General features: G+C 55.9%; 1 protein-coding gene and 2 long non-coding RNA genes across 4 annotated transcripts in view; 1 reads left to right on the forward strand and 2 right to left on the reverse strand.

The window, feature by feature from the left end:
- Positions 1-12,036, reverse strand: part of TNFRSF1B (TNF receptor superfamily member 1B) — a 36,152-nt gene extending 24,116 nt beyond the window's left edge. For both annotated transcript variants that reach the window (XM_072975367.1, XM_072975366.1), the window contains exon 1: positions 11,890-12,036. In XM_072975367.1, coding sequence (XP_072831468.1) covers positions 11,890-11,967 — 78 coding nt within the window. In that variant the 5' untranslated portion in view covers positions 11,968-12,036. The remainder of the gene's footprint in view (positions 1-11,889) is intronic.
- Positions 4,416-6,079, reverse strand: LOC140700984 (uncharacterized). The gene is made up of 2 exons (XR_012079754.1): positions 5,997-6,079; positions 4,416-4,641 (listed from the first exon to the last, which is right to left on the reverse strand). It is a non-coding gene; the product is annotated as an uncharacterized lncRNA (long non-coding RNA).
- On the forward strand, positions 6,171-8,019 carry LOC140700985 (uncharacterized). The gene is made up of 3 exons (XR_012079755.1): positions 6,171-6,447; positions 6,969-7,061; positions 7,572-8,019. It is a non-coding gene; the product is annotated as an uncharacterized lncRNA (long non-coding RNA).
- Positions 12,037-15,217: the final 3,181 nt, after the last annotated feature.

The raw sequence follows: 15,217 nt of genomic DNA on the forward strand, positions 1-15,217 counted from the left end.
AGTTCGGGAGAGGCAGCAGATGGCCATGGAGGCCTTGCAAAGGAGGGGCCTCCCCTCCCACCTAGAGGGCAAGTCTGGGGAGGCTGACCTGTCACCCTTGGAGTTATGGGTCACCCTCGGGCTGGCCCCAGGCTCTTTCCTCAAGAAGCCTAAGGTCAAGAGACCATGGCAGGCCAGCTGGAGGGACAGCGGAGTGGGACCTCGCTGGGGCAGGGGGAGGGGAGATGTCTGCAGGTCAGATGTGGGCTTTCTGGGGTAGTGGCCTTGGGGTTGTCTTCAAGGGTCTTTGCTCAAGAGGCACACCTAGAAGGGACCCCAAAATAAAGAGTCCATGCAAGGGGCTGAAATCCAGGAGCTGGGGGTCCACCAAGAGGCCAGAGGACATGGTGTTCAGGACAACGGACAGGGATGTGGCTGTAAGTACTGGAAAGAAGGTAAGCCTCAGAGGCCTGCGGGGGCAAAGCTCGAGCCAGACCAGGCTTACCTGGTGAGCCAAGCAAGAGTCTTCTGTCTTCCCCATCCCTCCCCACCCTCACCCTGGAGGACCAAAGACCACAGCCAGCAGTGGGGGCTGGGGGAGGGAGACAAGTTCAAGGTGGGTACTTCACTGTGTGCACCCCCCATCCCCCAGTGAGCAGCAAGGCCAGGGCACCAGACAGGTCCCCCGGATTCTGCAGCCTGAGTCAGCGTGCTCTCTCGGGGAGTTGGGCAACCCCACACCAGCTGACTTTCTGTCTCCTTGCTCCCCAACTGAGACCCTGCACACACTCCAAGCTGGGGGCCCTGGGTCCCTTCCCCTATTTATAAATAGACCGTGAGAGGGGAAGGCAAAGAAGGACTGGCCTGTGGAAGGAGGAAGAAGTGGCCGCCACCAAGCCGGTGTCATCTGAAAGCACTAAAACTTCGGAGCTCTCCGCCCTTCCTGCCAGCATTGACTCAGCACTTTGGGGGTCTCCAATGCTTTTCCATTTTTTGGAGACAAACCCCTTAGATGCCAGTACCCTTGCACAGTGGTCCTCCCAGGCTCCCCGAGGAGCACAGCTGGGCAAGGAGAGCAGGAAGACGACGTGGTCAGAAGGAGGCCACAGGGGGACACTTCAAGCTTGGGGAGGAGCACATGCCTCTCAAATCTACCCTTTTCACAGAGCCAGAAAGAGATACTGCTCAGACCCAGCAGAAACACCTGCTGTGTGCAGACAGGGCTGGGCACGCTAACGGGCATGCTCTCATTTTATCTCTGCACCAACACAATGGGGTCAGCATCACCCCATCTCTAAAAAGAGATGCAGAAACAGACGCTTCCGGAGATTTGATACCATATCGAGGCCACATAGCCAGCTAGTGGCAGACAGGAACTCATCCCAGCTACATTTGCCTCGATGGCCTAGACAATCTTCGACCCTGTGATCGTCTCTTAAGCCCTCATTTCACAGAGAAAGGGCCCAGAGAGGGAGAGTGACCCCCTGGAGAACACACAGCGAGCAAGATGTGGGTGGATTCAGTGACTCTCTTGGGCAAAAGGGTCTCCAAGATCCCAGGGGCAGATGCCGTAGCTGAGGACAGGAACAGAGGGACCCCCTGAACAGGCAGAAACCGGATTCGAGCAATAGAGAAACCACATCATTTCCATGGCAGGCCCCTGGGGCTCTGGTGCACAGCGGGAGGCAGCAGAGCCATGTGGGCCTGGATCTTTGGGGGTTCTCGGGAGCCCTGTGGACTGCGGGGTGCAGCCGACATGGCGATGACACCGGGGCCAGGTGGTGGAGGCTCGTCTGTCGTCACGGAGAGGGGCAGCAACTGCGTCAGGAGGACCAACCACATCATAGGCGGCGGCCCCGGGTGACACATCCCACTCCTGGCCCGCTGCCTGTGATGTTGCTTTAGAAGTGAGCTGGGGGCAGACAGGAAGCCTGAGCTGGTATCCGGTTCTGGAGGCCCGGCTTTGCGCTGAGCACTGGGGTACAAAGATACCAGGGTGTGGTCCCTGCCCCCAAGGAACCCTCAGTCTTGTTGCAGAAAACACCCCAACCCTTTCCAACCCCCCAATACCCCCCCAAGGCCTGTCCACGTCACCTCCTCAAATCTCTCATGCCCCACCTCTCACCCTTGGCATCTCTCACCACCTACAGCCTCCTAACTCTTGGTCCCCAGGGTTTCCAGACAGACCCGAAGCCGCCTTCCTACACCATAATCTGGCCCTCAGGCCCGAGCTCAATGACCCAGGCCTTGACAGCATCTACACCCCGTCTTCATTTCACCCTGTGTGGTCTGCACCCTCTGGCTCCCTCACCCTCCTCCACACCTCCTCCGCTGTTCCCTCCACCCAAATATCCTTGCAGAGCTAACTCAGGCTTCTTTCAAAAGTTCCCTCCAGTAGCATATCAAGAAAACCTTCTCTGAACGCCCCAGAGGGTCCAGTGACAACCTGAGTAGATCCCTCTACTGCTCAGACCACTTTTGGGTTAATTATTTGCTCCCCTGTATCTCCCTGTCTCCCCCTTCTAGTGTGAGCTCTGAGCCAGACACTGGGTTTCAATCCCAGCTCTGCCATTGCCCAGCCTCAGTTTTGCCATCTATAGAACAGGGACAAAAGCAGTGCCCACCTCCGGGGGCCGTTATGATTCACTGGGCCAAGGCGTGTGGCGTGCTCAGCACCGTGCCTGGCAGCAGTGAGAGCCAAGTGTTACCCGTTGGGTTTTTATTACTCATGACTCTCTACCCGGCCCAGTGCACAGCCCACGGCGGGTGCCTAATAGATGCTGAATTGTTTCACAGAAGCAAAAGTTCTCATTTCCATTTAGCTGAAGTGAGCTGGGGCCAGCCTGAGAACTGGGCAGGAAATGGGCTTATAAAGACGGTGGCGTCCCCAGACTGGCGGCTTTCAGGTAAGAGCCCCTCACAGCCACTGCGACCACCCTGACGCCCGGGTGATGGTTCGCGCACAGAGCTCGGAGCCGGCTGCCTGGCGTGGAATCTTGGCTCTGACTCTAGTGAGCTGAGAGCCTGAGCCCCAAGCTTAACCCCTCTGCATCAACTGCTTTTCCTATAAAATGGGGATGATCACGGTACCCCATTCCCAGGTGGCTGTGAGGACTCGGTGCATGTAATGCAATAGACCCCTGTCTGGTACCCATGAAGCATCCCCTGGACATCTGTCCTAGCTCTCGGTTCGCTGCACTCCCCCAGCCCCCAAAGGAAAGTGACAGAGAGGGACACTTTTATCCCCATCTTACCAGTGAAAGCTCACAAAGAAGGTCCCAAGGTCCTGGCAGCAGAGTCTGGCGGGGCCCCCAGGAATCCTGTCCCTCTGCCCGTGCGAGCTCATCGCATTTCACGCCTGAGATGTGCAGGCCAGCCCTGCCCAGCCTCACACCTGCCCCCCGCAGCAGCCAGGGTGACTGAGGCCAGGCTCACCCTTTGGCTGACCACAAGAGCTCCAGGAACACACAGGGCTGACAGTGACCACAAGCAAGTAGCAGGAGCAGGGCTGAGGCCAGAGGGACCTCATGTTGCAAGATGGGGTGGAGAGGGACAGCTCCTCTTTCTCCCGAGTGCCTCTGTCCCCATCCTGGGTCTTTGGTCACATCCAAAGCCCACTCCTTCTCCCTGAAGCCTTTGATCCTTCCTTCCTATTCTGCTGCTACTCCCTCAGCCCAGAGCTCTTGCCTAAACTGTTGCAACTGTCTCTTCACCTCAGTTGTCCTTCCCACGGAGGCTGGAATTATCTTCCTAATACACTCTCTGCTCTGGTCACTCCCTCGCTCAAAAACTATCAGTGGCTCCCCATTGCCTCAGTTCCTGATAGGAAATGAATATGGTAGCCAAAAGCACAGAAACTGGAATAAAGATGCCAGGCTTTGAATTCAGACTCTTCTCTTATTGGTGGGCAGAATCAAAGGAGTTTTGGTTTGTTTTTTGGTTTGGGGAGGGGTGTTTGTTTGTCTCCATCTTCCGAATCTGTGAACTATTTTATTAGAGAGCATTGCAGAGGCACCAGGCTCACCTGTAGGTCTTTCTTCCATTCCAGTCCTTCGCAGCCTTTCTTGGACCTTTTTCTTTCTTTTTCTTTGTCTGTTTGTTTCTTTCTTTCTTTCTAAATTAATTTATTTTTATCGAAGTATAATTGATTTACAATGTTGGGTTACTTTCAGGTGTACAGCAAAGTGATTCAGTTACACATATACACATAAATATTCTTTTTTGGATTCTTTTCCATTACAGGTTATTACAAGATACTGAATATGGTTTACTGTGCTATACAGTAGGTCCTTGCTTTGTTTTTTTAAAATAAATGAGGCTGAGAAAATCTCAATCTTCTCATCAGTAAAATGGAACTGATAGCAGCGTATACCTCGTGGGACTGTAAGGATTAAACGAGGTAACGTGTGTAAAGTGTTTAGCAAACGCTCCCAAAATTACAGTTGCTACAAATTTTTTATTCAATTTTAAAATTTTTTACTACTTCTAGAAATTGGTCCTAAACAGTTGTAGCCTCAAGTGCCATCACTGCCCCTAACCAGCCTTTTGCTCCAGCTCAGACGGTCCAGCCACTGTCTCCTGCTCTTCCTCCTCCTGGCATCCACTCTGCCCAATCCTGCCCACTGTCAGGGCTCAGCTTTTAGAAAGACCCCTGTGTGGTCACTGTAGGAAGAGGAATGTGGGGGACAGAGTCAGGAAGGTGACAAGAAGAGATGAGGGGGGAGCTAAGGGGCCATGCCAGGAAGAGAGTGAAGCCATGGGGTGTCAGGGGAGGGTTGGGAGGGCGAGGGGTCAGGCTGTGAGGTAGGGGTGGGGGCTCGAGAGAGCTGGGAGGACAGGACAAGAAGGAGCCAGATTCGGGACTTGTGATTCCAAAGCAGCAGGTGACAGGCTAGCCAGGGACAAGCTGAACCTGGAGCCCCTGCACACGGCTTCAGAAGTGGGGCTGTGGGTCCACGGGAGGGAGGACAAGGAGGGGTGCCCAGGATGCTGGCAGGAGTCCCGCTAACTAAGGCCAAGTTCTGGGAGCCCTTCCCCAAGAGTCACGGTCAAGTCCAGACCTGGGCCTTCTGAGCCAGAGGCCAGCAGAGGCCAGAGCTGCAGACCACCCCCACGCCTGAAGTCACCAACCTTCTCCACCTCCTCCCCCAGTCTTACATTTGAGGGGAAGAGACTCTAAAGTGGGGGTGGGCCAGGTCTCTGCTGACCTCCACTTCCGGCTGGGGCAGCAGAGGGTCAGAGGTAAGAGAACTGGCCAAGTCTTCTGGGCCAGAGGCCGAGCCAGGACTGGGCAAGGGACCCCGACTCCCAGCCCCACGCTTCGGTCACTTTCACAGCCTCTGGCATCTCTCCCGAATGGCAATCGAGAAGGCTTTCCAGGGATGGCCCGGAAGATGCCCAGACACAGCCTCCCTGCCCCAAATCCCTTCCCGCGCCACTCTGCCCTTCAGGCCCACTCAGTTCCCTGAATCTGTGGCCACAGCAGCACAGCCACCGAAGGGCCGGGCTCAGACCCACACAGACAGGTGGGCCCTTGTCTGGATGGCCAAGACAAACAAACAAAAGCCCCTGGGGATTTCTGCCTTGTCTCTAGTCTGAGCCCCGGATCAACCCAGGGCCCAGGCTCCAAAGCTGGGGACAAAGCACAGGTCTGCTGGCTCTCCATGCCCCTCAAAGTCACTCCACACTGCCCACCCCCCCCCACATGCCCACTTCATGTCTGCTACCCAGGGTGGGAGGGCAGCTGGCCCCCCTGGGGCCTGGGAAGTCAGAGCTGGCTGACAGGTCTTGATGAGCTTGGAGCAAGAATCCACGGGCTTGTGACCCTCAACCTCCACGGATGACAGCTGAGATGCAGCCTGTCCTCCCCTCCTCCTCTGCAAAAGGGGACAATGGAGGCTCAGAGAGGTAGGTGGTGTGTCACGGTCAACAGGACACCAGGCAGAGACAGACCAGAGCTGGAGTCTGGGGCCTCCTGGACAGCTGCCCCCACCCCCAACTCCCCCCAGCCCGCTCACATTCAAGGAGACGGAAATCTACTCTTTCAAACCCCCATCAGTGAACAGACACTTCCTCTTCTTGGGTGCGCACCCAAGTGCCCCAAACCACAGTGATGTCACCAACCACCTGTGACCTCACAACGCAACCTGGTGGAAAATGACCGTGGGCCTCAGAGGGGCGGGCGCCGGAGTCCCAGCCCCACAGTCAACATCTCAGCAGAGACACGCAAAGGCCCAAATCCCTGGGCCTCAGAACCAGGTGGAGGGGTGTTGTCTGCCCATCATGGATGACAAAGACTTCTTCACGGAGCCTCCCCACCCAACTCAAGGCTTCCCCGAACCTGTGGGATCCCAGGCAGCAGGCCCTGCAGTGATGCCCACAGCACAGACTTTCCTGTGGTTTGGTGCCCCCAAAGAATCCGGCTTCTGAGTTTTAAGAGGCACTAACTAGGTCATAGGGAGCAAGGAGGTGGGTGAATCCTGTTCTGTCTGAGGGTTCTGCATCTTGTCTTGGATGCAAGCTGACAGGCAGCCAGGAATTCTTGATGCTACTGGGGCCTGAGTCAAGGAAATCATTCCAGCCAAAGCAAGTGGGATTGAGGTTAGCAAGAAGAGGAACTGGGAAGTAAAGATATTGAGGAGTGGTAGACTCTCCTTCCCAGGAAAACTTCTAGACCCCTGTCGCCCCCAAGTCTGTGGCCTTTGTCAAGTACACGCAAAGCTGATACTTCCCCAATGTTCCAAGAGAGTGTTAGGACCAGGGCTGTTAGGTTTTACAGATAGGGGTACTTAGGCCCAGAGAGGTTAAGTAACCTAAGCACGGTCACACAGGAAGCCAGTGACCACAGTGCACAGATAGGAACTCTGGTCTCCTGACATCCAGGCCAGTGTGCTTTCCTCTCAGGGCCCTGCTGTCTTACAGGTTATTTGGAGGCTGGGGCATGGGCATTCTGACCTCAGAGGAGCCTTTACAGGGCCTCCTCTTCTTAGGGTTACAAGCAAACAGAACCTCTGAGATCACAGAAGTCAGAGATGGAAGAAATTTTAGAGCCAGCCTGGAATCAGCCCACACTCATCTTGCAGGTGGGAAAGTCATCTTGCAGGTGGGAAAGAAAGGCCTTCTGCACCCCTTCATGGAGGGGATCACAAGACTCCTCTATACCACATGTAACCCATGCTCGCCTGCAGACGATACACAGCACCTGTCACTTACTGAATGGAGTGGGTAGGGGGAGGGGAGGACTTCCTGACCCTGCAACCTCGGCCACATGCCAGGCTCCTAAGGCCGGGCAGCTGGGCAGGTAGTGTGAGGCCCCAGGGAGGGGACCTTGGAGCAGGAAGCATAGCCAGAAGAAGGCCGGCAGGAGGGAAGCTGCTCCCAGGGATGCTGGACAGGTGCTCTAGGCAATTGGAGGGCTGCCATCCCCATCTCCAGGTCCCGAGGCTCAGAGACAGGGAATCAGGCTCCATGGTGATTCCCGGGCCCCGCAAAGCCCCGGATACTCAAATAGCCGCCAACAGGCGGCTCAGCCTACAGAGCACTGTTAATCCTGGCAACCAGCCAGTGCGGTGGGGATTGTTCCCATTTCACAGGCTCCCCGAGACAGAAAGACCTGCCAAGGTCACATGGCCTATCAACAGCAAAGTAAGAACTTGAACCAACGTCTGTCTGGCTCTGAGGTCTGGGCCCTTCCTCTAAGTCATCAACACCGCTTCCTGCGGGCCTGGCGAGATGTCCGGAACTAGGAGCCACGCCATTGCGATTTCATTCTTGTCCTCTGGTAGCACCCCTCCTTCCACCCTAACCCCCAACTTCCCTCTCTACCAGCTTCCGGGCAAATCACATGCTTGCTGGGGTCCTGAGTCACTGTCAGTGGGTGGCCCTGTCACGAGCCGGGACGGGGACGTGGGTGGGTGAGCACTTTGGGGAGAGCACCGTTAGCCTCAGCAGACCTAATACAGCAGAGGAAGAGCCCAGAGAAATATCCTGGAAAAAGCCCTGCCACACTGGCTTTTCAAACTGTTCCCTCTTATCCACAAGACTGAGTCATTATAAAGGTCAGACAAATATTTTTGGACAATTGATTCAATATTTTTTAGCACCTACCACATGCCACGCACTGTTCTAAGCCAATGGTTCTCGACTAGAGCAATTTCCTACCCTCCTCCCCCGGCTCCACGGGATATTTAGCAATATTTGCAGATATTTTTAATTGTCACCGCTGAAGGGAAGTGCTACTGGCATCTGGTGGGTAGACGCCAGGGATCCTGCTGAACATCCTCCGACTCCCAGGACAACCCCCACAACAACCATGTGGGCCCAATGTCAAGAGTACTAAGAACAAGAAAACCTATTCTAGACTATGAGTCTATGGCGGTGAACAAGTCCCTGCCCTCACCAGGCTTACATCCCAGTAAGAAGACACAATACAAGTGAACGAAATAAAACAGGTCATGAGAGTTACAGGAGAAATACGGGAAAACAAAGCAGGCCAGAGGAGGGAGAGCACCTGGAGGGGAGCTTTATAGGCAGGAGGGTCAGAAAAGGCTGCCCTGAGAAGAATTCATTTGAGCAGAAGGAGGTGAGGGAATGAGACCAGAGGACAGCGGCAGGAGGAGCATTCAAAGTGAAGGGGAGGGCAAATGCAAAGGCCCTGAGGCAGTTGTGCGTGTGGCATGTTTGAGGAACAGAAAAGCAGCCAGCATGGCATAAAACTGGGAACTAAGCTGACACGTACAGTTGAATGTAACGCACACACAAACACACACACACATACACACACACATACACACACACGGCTGGCATCAAAACTCTCCCCACCCCCAACCTTCTTGGCTATTCCTCCAGGAAGCATTGGATCATCAGGACCATAAAATGTCTCCCCGCCTGGGAAAGGACAGTACACCAGGAGCCACTGGGCCAGGGCCCAGGACAACAGCGACGGCCACATCCTCAGTCAGCAAGCAGGCTCCCCACTGAGCACTCAGCCAGGGGGCCAAGGGATAGCCCAGGACTGCAGGTACCCTGGATCACCCATCCCCGCTAAAGGACAATGTCCGCAGGTTAAGCTGGGAGCCCCCAACGTCTCCCCTCCCTTGAGCTGGCCCCAGGCCCCTGGGTAATGAGGAGGCAGACAGCGGCCCCTCAGCCTCAGGACTTCCAGGAGTAGGTAGGCCAGACCCAGAGGGTAAGCATTCCCTCAGCCCCTCTCCAGCAAGAACAGAAAGCCAGATTGCCGGGGCCTGCCACCCTCAGCACACGAGACCAAATGCTCCCCTATCCTGTCAGCTTTACTGGCATACATTTGTCGAATGAATGGACGACTAGGTGAATGAATAATGTACTCCATATACTAGCCAGCAAGTACAGCTGTTAAAGGAGGCAAAAGTCCTGATGGCAAAGTGAGTCTCCCACACCCACAGCCAGCTCAGGTCTGCTTGGGGCTCCTTCTGCAACTCTATTACATTCAACATAACTGAGCATCCACTGTGGGTGAGGGACCAGGGACCTGGCAGGCGGCCAGAGGGGGATACAGGCTTAGGGAAGGTACAGTGAAAAGAGCTTTGGAATCAAGCAGACCTGCATTCAAATCTCCCCACCTCCTACAGTCATGGGAAATGTCATAACCTCTCTGGGCCTCAGCTTCCACATCTCTGAATGGGAACAACCACCTTTTAGGAGTTGCTCTAAGGGAGGTTTCAGCAAGATTCTACAGTAAAGTCCTAGCACAGTGCCTGGCACTTGGCAGGTATTCAGAAAACAGGAGCTATTGTGGTGCTAATGATAAGGAAGAAGATCCCACAGTCCCTGCCCTCAAGGAACCTTCCATCTATTGAGGTGGATAAAACACAACTAGATTAAAAAGCAGAATGGAGTCCGTCTTCGAGAGGGATGAAGGGCTGAATTCTAAGAGCAGGTGCTCAAATGCAACTGGGCAAGCAGGGAAAGGCTTTCCTGAGGAGATGGCGGGGTGAGATGTGCAAAAGGCCCTGAAGGATGGGGCAAGGGGTGCACCATGCAGGGGGATCAGCATAGGGTAAGCAGATACACAATGGCTGTGTTTCACAGGGTATGGGACTTGCAGGCAGAGAGGCGGCAGCAAGTACCCGCATACCTCACTCACTCTGGCCTGGGACACCTAGGGGAGATTCTGTCTTGGCCACTGGGAGCCTTTTGCTTCCTAGGCAGAGAGAGAGGCACTCTGATTTGAGAAGGGCCACTCCAGCAATGCCACCAAGGAAGATCCGTGGGAGAGGGGGCAGGGGCCAGGAGACCAGCTAAGAGGCTGTGGAGACAACCCCAGGGAGGATGTAACCTCTGCCGACGCGGGAGCTGGTAAGGAAGGTGAGAGACTCGGGGAATGCCCTCAAACAGTGCCCGGACTAGGAGCTGGTCTAGTCCCGAAGAGAAGCCCCATACCTCCCCTGCCCCAGGGGCTCACATGCCCCCAGGTTCACCGAGGCACAATGGTGCCCTTAGTCTTCGCATGACCCTGCAGTCAGGCTGGGGACCACAGTCGTCGGCATCCACATTCGGGTCTCAGAGCTGGGACTCTCCTGACCTCCTGTGTTTCCAGGACAACCTCTGGGGCAGCTCCCCAAGGACCCACCCTGGTACCCCCTGTGGGTGAGTCAATTCTGCTCTGACAGCCTCCATTCTCTGCCCTCAAGAACTGGACTCTAAAGGTGTCTTTAGCCTTGGCCAGTGAGTCACCTCACATGAGTCAATGCCACCTCCCACCTTCCTCTCCGGTCAAGATGTCCCGACGGGTCAGTTCACAAGCATCCATCTGTCAGGGTAAGATCATGAGGAAAGGATGAAGGCACACTTCCTCCTCAGCCAAGGAGGGAAAGGAAGAGATTTCCCCTTGGAAGGAAGAGCATCTCTCATGCCCTTCCATGAAACACAAAGAGTTCACTGAGCCTCAGTTTTCCTTCTCTGTAAAATAGGGTGACTCTGTCTTATGAGACCACAGAGACAGCCACAAGAGGCAGAGGAAGAGCAATCTTTGTAGACTCTCTCTTGCTATTGTGGTGGGTGCAGTGAGTACTGAACAACAGCTCTGGGGTCTCTGCTCTCTCCACCTTCCTGGAGCCCCTCAGAGATCATGTGAGCTCTGATAACCACCCCAGAAGGCCTCCCTCTCCTCCCCTGTCCCCAGAGCTGAAGCACAGACTCTCAGGGAGGTCAGCCCAGGGGAGCCTGAGGACACTGTCTCCTCCCCATGACTCCAGAGTCCATAGACAGCAGGCTCTGAAGTGGTCACCGGACACATCAGGTGGGTCCTGGGGAAGGAGTCTGGGCAAACCGCACGGAAGACAGCCTACAGTCTGACTGTGCCCTTATTAGGTGCTTACTGCACACCTGGCCGTTCTTTCAGCTATTCGGCCCCAGTATTTCTAAGAAAGAGGAAAACCATAGCCCAGAAGAGGAGGAAGTCTTCTAAAGAAAGTGCCCAGCATCAGCAGTGGGGAAAGAGCCCCCATACAGATCACCCCGTATTGTCACCCTCAAGCCACCTCCGAGAGGGCAGGCTTGGTGGCGGCAGTCAGTCGCAGGGATAAGGGAATTGGGGTCCGGGGTTTGGCTGGGATCTGCCCAGGGCCCGCCGGCCGGCCACCGACGCCCTGGCCTGCGCTGGCAGAGGGACCGGGGTGCGCCCCCCGGCCGCGGTCGCCAGAGTTCCCGGCCCCCGGCGCACGTGCGCCAAATCCAGGGTCCCCAGAGGGTCTCCAGCGGCGCGCGCGCCTGATTGGTGTCGGGGGCGCGGCGCCTCGGTGGCCTCGAGCCCCGCGCGCCTGTCACGGCTCCCCGGGAGCGCGCGGCCCGGACACCCCGGACGGGGGGCGCGCTCCAGCCAGGGTGACTGGGTGGGCGGGCACGGCCCGCGGGGTTGCGCGAGTCACCCACCTGGGCGGGCACGGCGCGCCCGCTGGCCCAGAGCTGCAGTCCGACGGCCAGTGCGGCCCAGAGGGCGGCGAGCGCCATGGGTGCGGGCGGGTCCGGCCGGCCCTCGCCCTCGCGCCTCCGCTCCGGCTCCGCTACCTCGGGCGCCGCCGACTGAAAGCGAAAGCCAACCCGCGGCGGGAGAAAGGCCAGGGGGCGGGGCGGGGCGGGGACACACCCCTCCCGCCCCGCCCGCCGCCCCGCCCCGCCCGCCGCCCCCGCGTGGCCGAGCCAGGCCCCCGCCCTGCGCATCCAGCGCTGGGGCCGCACCTCCAGCGCCAACCCCTCCCAGCCCTCCGCGACGCTTCAAGCTCCTTCTGATGTCCCCTCCCCTTCAAGTCACCCTTCCCAATGGAGGGGGCAAGAGACCTGCATTGGGACGGGCTCCCACCCGTTTGTGGCTGCCCCATCGCCCGCCCTGCGTCCACCTACCTCTCCGACCTCCCGCAGGCTCCCCACTTCGCGAGGAGAGGGCATGAATTTGGGAAAATCTCCCGCAGAGCTGACACCGGGTCACGGACGGTCTAGATTATTCACTCATTAAACTTTACAGCCAGACTACCTGGGTCTGAATCTCTGCATTAACCACACAAAGATATTCTGAAGATTGAAAGATGTACTATACACATAATACAGTATGTCTTATATGTGTATGTATACTTACAAAGTAAGTATATAACTTAATAAGCTCTGTCTACATATTAGCTGTCATTACTATTATTTATTTGTTCATTTATTCCTAGACATTCTTCATGCCCTTCTCAAAGTGAGCCAGACCCTGCCCTGACTTCCTTCTTGAGTTTCCTGCCCAGGTGGCTGGCAAATAAACAGAGGTTAGGACAGAAAGCCACCTAGAAAGTTGTGGGGGCCCAGAGTGGGGGTGACCCAGATCAAGGGCCACGAGGGCTTGATTCCCTGGAGTTTACTTCATGACTGAGCACACACTCTAGCTGCCATCTGCATCCCCTTCAATTTGAGTGCCAACCCTAGTATCAGGGCCAGCCCTGCGTGTCCAGAACATGTTCCCCCAGCCCTGGGGGGTCCTTGCCCCCAGCACACAGGGCATTTCAGAGGGGTGCCGTGGGTAGGGTGGCAGATGGCTATCCTGTTCCCTCACTACAGGCTGCCCCAAGAGGTCCAGAGACACCTGCTCTGGGCCACCAACCTGTGATGGAGACAGCAAGGGTGATGCTTCTAGGCGCTGAGTGAGAAACTGGGAAGTGACCCTTGGAGGATGGAAAATCCCACCTCCTGATCAGGAGACTGGGAAATCACCTGGTTCCCACACGTTTCTGAGACACGGGCTGTGCTGAGGGTGAGGCTGGCACAGTGCATAACTTTGACTCTGCAGAGAGGGTCAGCCTCTAAAACTAGCATGAAAATTTCTTCTGGCCCTTACAAGTCTTGTCTGGGAGCAGTTTCGAGGGCTCTCTGATCCATAAGAGAGAGCCACAGGCCAGGATGGGGTGTCACCCAATGGAAACAGGAGCAAACAGTTCTCCATGGATGTCCCCTACACACCTCAGACCCAGTGGGTCGCACTGACTCGTTCCCTCCAACAGCTCCCGATCCCAGTGAATGGCATGGCCACCACCCAGACATGGAGATCTTCCTGGGGTCTCACCTTCCATCCCAACTCCACCAACTGGACTCCAAGACGTGGGTGACAGCCAAGCCAACAGAAAAGCAAACCCTCTGTCTACTGACTCTATACAAGGTATTTCATACAGAAGAAAGGGTTGTAAAGATGTTAGAGAAATTAAAAGAACAATTAGGGGAAAGGGAGACAACTCTGAGATTAGCAACTTCAAAAAGCCGCCACCACCTCTGAGGCTGGAGGTGATGTTACCAAAGCCAGGACCGGGGCATGTGTGGGTATCTGGAACCGAGGAGGAGACAGAGCCACTGTTAAAGACACTGCGTGAAGCAGAGAGGAGGGAAATATCCTGGCTTCTCCCTTCCAACCTCCAATCTCTCGCCAGTGTCTCCCATTGGCCAAACCTAAGACAGGAGCCATTTAGCAAAGGAACCTGGGTATTGTAGTTTGTAGGGGTCCGCCTGCTTCAATGGGAGAGGGGGACGGTGGCTGGGCCTGGAGCTGAGCACAGGCAGATAACAGACAAGGGTCTAAGGAGAAAAATCTCACTCACCATTAAGCTTGCTTTGGGGACCCGTCCTTCCCCAGGCTCTGCGTGAAATCCTGGGCAGGTCCTGCAGATTTTCCAGGCACACTCAGGCAAGAAACAACCCTCTGGTTTCTCAGATAAGAGTCCAGTCTTGCCCCGGGAACACAATAGAACTCCAATCTCTCATCTAGGGTGGAGCCTCTCCCCTTCAAGTGGACCCAGGCTGGAACCTGCTTTGGAAGGAGAGGACCTGATGACTCCTCCCTTGACTCTGCCGGGTATGGTTGGGGAGAGGGTTTTGGGAGAAAGGGGCACAGTGTTCCACAGCAGCTACAATTGTCACCCCCCCCCCCACCGTGGGGCCTCTGGGAGGCAGTTTCTGGCTCATTCTATTTCAGGGCACTTTGACAGGTGTCTGGGAAACTTTCTTGCTGATTCCTAAGACCGTGGCTTCCCAGCACCAAGGATGCCTGAGCCTCCTGCTGGCCACAGCTTACCATATCTGCTTTGTCTCCTCCAAAAGTGGTGGTCTTCCAGGCTTCTCCTGTCAAGGGATTCCCACCCACACCCCCATAGGAAGAAGCACAGTGTGTAAGAGGAGGCCCAAGGCTGTCATCCTCCGTGGAGTCCACGGTTGCCCTTTGCCCTACACCTGTAGCAGTCTGGCTCACACCCACACACCCTGTCTTGCTCCAGCTCTGCCACATCAGGCCATCTCCCCACCGGCTCCAGCTCACATAACGACCTTTATGGAGCACCTGCTGTGTGCTAGCCCTGGGGTTCTGGGTGCCTACTAGCTCACCAGCAGATGAGACTGTCCCTTCAGTCTTGTGGTCCCTAAACTCCTATATCAAGCTCTCAGAGTGGACTCTGCAACCCACCTGCTTGGCCCGAGGAAAGGGGAAGCACCTCACCTCTCGCCCGAGAGGCAGCAGAGGGCGCTCAGCACCATGGCGACTCCTTTCCCCCAATCCTTTGTCCTGTCTTCTCCAACCCGACATCTTATTTAGGCCAGGGGTGGGCCATGCCAAATTCTGGCTGAGCCATTTGACGTTCAGTCTCTTGGCATGATCTGTGTAGGTGGCCCCAGACTCTCTCTCCAAGATGGGTTTGATCTTAGAACCCACCGTATTCTACTTGCTCTTGGGGAATCAGCGATCGCATAT

This window comes from Vicugna pacos, chromosome 13 (assembly GCF_048564905.1).
Source record: "Vicugna pacos chromosome 13, VicPac4, whole genome shotgun sequence".
NCBI lineage: Eukaryota > Metazoa > Chordata > Mammalia > Artiodactyla > Camelidae > Vicugna > Vicugna pacos.